This window comes from Opisthocomus hoazin, chromosome 1 (genome assembly GCF_030867145.1).
Source record: "Opisthocomus hoazin isolate bOpiHoa1 chromosome 1, bOpiHoa1.hap1, whole genome shotgun sequence".
NCBI lineage: Eukaryota > Metazoa > Chordata > Aves > Opisthocomiformes > Opisthocomidae > Opisthocomus > Opisthocomus hoazin.
The window spans coordinates 87,480,015-87,486,913 of record NC_134414.1 but is presented as its reverse complement, the minus strand read 5'-3'; the positions used below and the strand labels follow the sequence as shown (position 1 = coordinate 87,486,913).

The window sequence follows — 6,899 nt, the reverse complement described above, 5'->3', positions numbered from 1 at the left end:
GAAAACCTTTGCTGATACTTTGTACAAATGCTCAACATTTTTTGAGAGCAGCATAAGAAATTGCAGCAACACTGAAAAGAGGACATCTCCCCATGCTAAGTAACGGGACTTATGTAAAATAATAATAATAAAAAAAATTCTTACATATCACTGATCTCCACTGCAGATCAGTTACTGAATAACAGAACCATGGTTCATTTTGACACCAAGCCTCTCGCCCACCGTGTGCTCTATCTTCACGCATCACTTAGCTTCAGGGTCATCCTCAAGGTCTGCTTTCAGACAGCGGGCATCTTCGGCATCTCCGCGCTGCCTGCCACACCACGTAAATGAGAGCAAGCTTAGCTTATGATCACCGAAAGGTATCTGCTCATAAACCAGCGATGAACAGAGGGCACGCGGCTCTGCACCATGCTGACTCTGCAAGGACAAGGCAGCCTCAGGAGCTCTGAAGGCAAGACTCGCCCAGTGTCAACAACATACACAAACCCACGCAGTAACTAACTGTTGGAATTTGAAGAAACCCACTGACATCCAACACTTTTAACGAGAAACTAACAGACAAGGAAATTTGATGCAGAAGCTTACAGCACAGCAACGAGGGGGGAAAGCACACGTGCAACAATAAATGCCAAAGCGAGGATGCACAGGGACCACAGTGAAGTTACTGGGAAGGTCAAAATTTATGAAGACAGGCAAAAAAAAAAAGCAGGGCAGGGGAAAGTCCCACAGACTGTAAAAACATCACCGCTAATAATTTGAAAGGCAAGTTTCTTTGTGAAAGCAGGCAGCCTTTTGAAAGCAGCTACTAACGCTGGAGAGCAAGGCAGAGCCCTGGCAGCTGCCTAGAGCAGAGGCAGAAGACAGGGTGGTCCAACCCAGCACCAGCAGCAGCCAGGGAACGGGGAGGTGACCGGGTGCCAGGAAGGGCACGAGACTGTGTGAAGACTGGAGAGAGTAACAAACGAGCCCAACTAATTCCTGGCAGAAGGACTCGGACAAAGAACGTTAGGAAGTGCTTCAGACTCCAGCTGGGATTGCTGCTCCCAAACAGGACAAGAAAAACAAAAGTGTTGCTGCTTTGCTGCCCTGAGTCAGTAGGTTAAGACCCACGCTTGTGCAATTCCTCAGCGGGACTGAGGAGACCGACATCTGCTCATCCTTCCCCACTCCGCGTCACCCTCTCCCTGTCCCTCCCCCCAAGCCCTGCCACTGTCACGGGAGAAGATGCCCGAGGTGCTCCACGTGTAGCAATGACATGGAAGAGACGCAGCACAGACCGGTGAGTAATGGGGTTCTGATTTCTGAAGAAAACAGGACAAGTGAAAAATGGCACGAGAGACCTCATTATTGAGCTCTAAGCCCTTTCTGAAAAATGAACAGTATTTTTGTAACTTGTAATTCCATTTGTAAGAGTGCTCTATATTCCACTGCACTGAATGCAGATATCTCAGCCTTCGCTGGATCAGAGTCCCAGTTTGGAGGCCATTAAAACGCTGGTATTTCAGTACAGCGGCTATTTCATTTTCAGACAGATCAAGGCCTGATAACTATCGTCATCTCAACAACTGACAAAGACGAAAAAGCTATGACAACTACAGTTGCAACATTATCAAGCCCTTATGCAAAACACTGAAAGTAAATTTCAAAGGCTGATTTGTTTTTTGTCGACAGTTAAGATTCAGTTGTGCTTTCATAACTGAACACTGGAAATTTTGTAAAAGGTCAGGTGACGGAAAAAAGTGATTGTAAAAGGGGAAGTGGCAATACAGGAACAAGGGAGGAAAAAAAAGGCTACAATTAAGAACAGCATTTATATATAAAAATTTATTTAGGTGAAGTCACAAACAGCTTAATATCAATTTACAAACACTTCATGTTATGCATATTATTGAAACTATCAAGAAAGGTAAAGGAGAGCAGATAACGGCAGCTTTTTCCTGAAACAACTAAAGGCATACCCTTACCATCATGCGCGTTACTGGATCATAGTATTACCTTGATCATACTCCCTAGTATGCAAGGGAAAAGGAAAAGAAAACAAAATACTGAGATGTAGAACGATTAAACCGTGAACCAGCGAATATGATTTTCATGAACACCAGGCTACAAAGGTCTAGCCTGATGCTCAGGATCCTAAGTATTCTACAAGAATAAAAACTGAGTAATAATTTAGGTCAATTATTATATTTGATCAAGAATTTTGTAATGCACAATTGTGCTGTAACTGATTTCTGGCAATGACAGCAATGGTTAATGCATTTTTCAGAGAAGAATGGAGAGGCGACATCGAGCCTCACAGAGTAATTCTGTCGACAACCTGAGTTATTATACCAAGTGTATGATACTGTTTCAAGTCAAATATACATTTATGTTGCAGATATTCTCAATGAAATGGTAAAAGTAACAGCTGTAACAAGACAAGTTATGATTTATTTTTTTAAAACAAATATAGTACATAGGTTTTTGAAGTGTCCGGTTGTGATTTGCAAAGATCCAGGATTGCACACAGGTTTGCTCAAATGAGAAGGGTTAATCTGCGCATTAAATTGGCTTATACTTTCAAAGTAGTATTTTAGGGCAGGGTTCTCCTCCGGGAGACTGTTCCTGACCTCATTCAACCAATGTTCAATTTATTCACCTTCCTGAATCTTTGCCCTCTTTGGATAGTCTGTGACAAGCGCTGCGCTGCAGGAATTCCTGTTTTCCAGCAAACCGGCTTGCTCTGCAGGTTTGTAGTCCATTGTTACAATTGCTGATTGGGTAAAATGAATTTCCTACGTCTTCTCTAGCACAGCTTGCAACGCAACAGAAGCAGAGGTAAAAGAATGCACTAGAATACCAGAGCTCCATTTAAACACCAACGGGGTCAGGCTGTTGGCACCAATAAGAAATTCTGTATTTAACAAATCTGCAAATATTTAAAATCCAAAGTTAGTCAGTTTTATACATAAACTCACCCACTTAGTCTGACTGCCATCCCAACCGGCCTTGTTTTCATGGAGTCTGCAAAAAAAAAAAAAAAAAAAAAAAGATGGAGAATTGTCTGAAGTTATATATACACGCAGACATAAATTTGCAGGAATCCATCTCTGTTATCCCGCATACGCACCAATTATCGCACCCAAACTAAAACTAGGGTTTCTCCTTTTGTTCCTTCTGTGTAATGCAAAGTTACAGCTCTTCACCAGCGCCTTAGAAAGGACAGCTCGCCTCAAACACGACACTTTGTTTTCCCTGACTGCTTTTACTGGTTGACCTTCTGTGGAGCTGCAGAACTAGAGATACGGGCACCGCATCAAGCTGAAATTTAAGGAGCCTTCAACTGAAAGGGATATCCAGCCAGGCTGCCTAGTGCTATCCTTTGAAATTATGAAAACAAAGTCAGTTCAAACAAACAAACTGGAAGAAAAGGTCTTTGTAGAACACCTCCTCTTCCTCTTGATAGCATGAATGTGGAAAAGCTTAGGTTCTGGCCAAAGCCATAAGCCCATAAAAACCTACTCTCTCCCGTTTCAGTTCTCTGATTCTTTTGCCCAAAGGTGAAGTCACATCTTATTTCTCTGAAGCAGTTTCACACAACATGATGACAGCTTGCAAGGAGCTGGGGGCGGGGGGAAAGGGCTGGCGATGCAGGGGAAACCCACAGGTCACCTCCGGGAGAGCAACATTTCCTGGCTGCTGCCTCACCAGTGATAAACTCGTGCTTTATCCTAGGCCTCATCTACCTTTAACAACTGCTCAAGCCATTACTGCAGTTAAGGACTTATTTCAAACAGTTATAAGAGACTATGTGCTACCAATTAAAAACTGCTCTAGTAATAGAAAGGCCGTTGAACCTACACTGAACAACTGCACAACTTTTACTTTCGCTTTTCATTCTGGGGGGGGGCGGGAATTAAGGCCACTGCTAAAAATCAGCTGGGAAATTTCCATGACAACAAAGGGGATTGAGACCTCTGGTGCCTCGGCAGACACGAGTGCAAAGCTCTGCACAGACCGTCCGGCTACTGTGGAAGAAGTTACAAGTCTGGTTAGCGTGACAGGCTGAAGATCCAGTCGTGGGTGAGATGAAAGCTACGAGCCACTGCCCGTCTGGTGCTCACACAAGCGCCGCAGCAAAACAAGAACTGAGCTGTTGTTCTTGAGAATGGAGAAATCTAAACAGAGGTATCAGAACAAGTCACGTAAGTCTAGAGCATCAACCACAGAAGGCCCCAAGGCCACAAAGCCTGCACTGGGACCTGTCACACTATCCACTGCGTGGCGTTTGCTCCCTCTCTTTGTTGCAGGTCAGCCCAGAGAAGCCACTTTCGATCAGTACCCAAGGCAGGACGCACCAAGCACGACACACCAAGTACTTGCAGATGCCCTGAAAAAGGGTCCTCCCTTTCCAGACCAGGCTAACAGAAGCCAACAATTCAGCCACTCCTCTGCGCTGACAAGCCCCGGGCAGCACAGCATCTGATGAGCTAGCAAAACCCCTCCGGGAATGCAAAGGTTTTTCCTACGGTCCTGAAAACAAATTGCTCAGAAATAAATACAGCCAACGTAACAGAATCTCCCTACCATCACTCAGCTGGCACGAAAATCAACGTTTAGCATTCAGCATTTTCTGTGCTGGGGATTTTACAGACTACAGCCACCAGTGTAAGAGAAGCAGGACAACCCCCAGTATGGGCAGGCAGCCCTTTGCACCAGCGGAGCTCGCTGTCACAGCTCCGGCAGTGGAGAGCTCATTCATGTACATTAGGGGTTATGCCACTTCAGTGACACTCGATGCCTGTGATGAAAGGGAATGCTTAACATACACAAAATCTTCCCTGCTTCCCCTAATCACACCCACCCTCCTTTCCCACAAAACAGGCCAGAACTCGTGGATTAACTCTGCCAAGTCCCAAAACTAGATTAAATCTCCAAAATCACAGCGAATTTTTGAGCTGTGGCCATTCATACTGAAGTTGGTCTTTACTCACATCAATTTTTCTGGCCTCCCACACAGCCTGTACTACCACATGCTCCCACAGTAACAGTAGAGTCTGCACTCTTTGTCTTGCATATGGGTATCCGTATTGCCGAGAAAGTTAAATTTCTAAAGACAACTCAGGAAAAAAGCCCACGCTGTCCTTCTCAAGCCTTTAGGAAATCGCAATTATACACAGAGGGAGGGAACCACTGGCCTTCCTAACTACTGGTGTCCAGCGCAACCAACGCCACGAACAATTATTTGCTGAGAGAGCGCTTTTTTCTCCCGCAATGCCCGCACCTCCCACGGTGGCCAGCTGGACGGCCAGAAGGTACGGCGCCGTGCCTCGCCAACCGCCGCCCTGCAGCCAGCACCGGGTCAGAGCCGGAGTGACGCCGGAGCCGCCGCCCGGCTCGAGGGCACCCCAACCGCCCCCTTCTCCCCTTCCTCTCCGAGGGGTCACCGCGCCCGGCCAGGGGAGCGGAGAAACGCGCTGTGGCAGCTGCCGGCCCGTCACACCTGGCTTTTCTCCTCCTGCTTGGGGCTCTGGGACGGTGGCGGCGGCGGCGGCGTGGCCGGTGCAGCCGGCGTGGCCGCGGCCTCGGCCTCAGCACGCGGCTCCCTGCTGATGAGCGACTTGAGGGGGGCCATCCACTTCATCCAGAGGTCGAGGTCCACGTCGCCCCAGGGCAGGGAGGGGTCCTTGGCCGCCCGCCGCCGGAAGTCCTCGTCGTAGTTCATCCAGGAGGTGCCCCCGTAGGTGGCGTGCAGCTTGCGGATGGTGTCCAGGTACTTGAACATGGCCCCGCAGCGCACCGGGTGCTTCTCGCACACCACGCTGGCGTACACCAGGAAGGCCGAGACCCACTGGTCCAGCGTGTCCCCCGGGCGAGGGCCGTGCTCGGGGGCCAGCTCTGTGTGGAGCAAGGAAAAGAGGTCAATGAATTCCCCCCGCCAGATCCGCTCCTTGGTGGCCTTGGCCAGCTGGTAGCCCAGCGGCCTCCGCAGCCCCACGTAGGGGGTGGCCGCCGCCTCCGCCGCCGCCGCCTCGCCCTGCCCCGCCGGTGCGGCCGCCGCCGCTGCCGCCGCCGCCGCCGCCGGGCCCCCGGCCGCGCCGCTCGCCGCCGCCGCCTCGGCGCAGGGGCTGGCCGCCGCCGCCGCCGCCCCCAGCGCGGCCTGCCGCTCCAGCCAGCGCGGGTTCACGTAGACGGTCCGCAGGCGCGGCGCGGCCCCCGCCGCCGCCGCCGCCGCCCGCGCCGAGCCCTCCGCGCCGGGCTGGAGGCGCAGCACGGCCAGGGCGCCGGCGGGCAGGTCGCTGCCCTCCCGCCGCGGGGCCGGCTGGGCCGCCGCCGGCACCTGGAGCAGCGAGGGCGCGGCCCAGGGCGGGGAGCCGCCCCTAGGCCCGGCCGCCGCCGCCAGCGCCTCTAGGCCCGGGAGGCCGAGCCGCGAGCCGGGAGCCACGGCGCCGAGCACCCATCGGGTCTCGGCGATGCCGCCGCGCTCCCGGGGGCTCCGCGACCTCCCCTCCTCCCGGCGCCCGGCGAGGGCCGTCCCCAGCGTCAGGGGGGCCGCGGTTCCGGCCCGGCGCCGACGGCGGCTCCGCCGCCTCCCACGTGGCATCGGCGCGGCGGCGGCTGCGGGCAGGGCGGCGCGGCGGGGGGGGCGGGGGCTACGGCCCGGCGGGGCGGGGCGGGGGCGGGTCCCCGCCCCCGCCCCGCCCCGCCGGGCCGTAGCCCCCGCCCCCCCCGCCGCGGACCTGCGGTCCCGAGTGACAAGAGCCCGGGGGGGGGGGGGGGAGGAAGAGCCCACAGCTGTACATACGCTGTATACATACCCACTATACACACACACTATGCATATAAAAGTATGTATATAGCTATATATACACCCCATGTAGTATACATACACACACTATGTATATACACACACACTA

The 6,899-nt window shown here is 52.2% G+C and overlaps 1 protein-coding gene across 1 annotated transcript; it reads right to left on the bottom strand.

Moving 5' to 3' along the window:
• Nucleotides 1–1,812: 1,812 nt before the first annotated feature.
• Nucleotides 1,813–6,586, bottom strand: LOC104337537 (uncharacterized). Its single transcript, XM_075445566.1, has 3 exons — nucleotides 5,486–6,586; nucleotides 2,961–3,006; nucleotides 1,813–2,874 (listed from the first exon to the last, which is right to left on the bottom strand). The coding sequence occupies exons 1-2, from the start codon at nucleotides 6,584–6,586 to the stop codon at nucleotides 2,998–3,000; spliced, it is 1,110 nt and encodes a 369-aa protein (XP_075301681.1). The 3' UTR covers nucleotides 1,813–2,874; nucleotides 2,961–2,997.
• Between the last annotated feature and the right edge of the window lie 313 nt (nucleotides 6,587–6,899).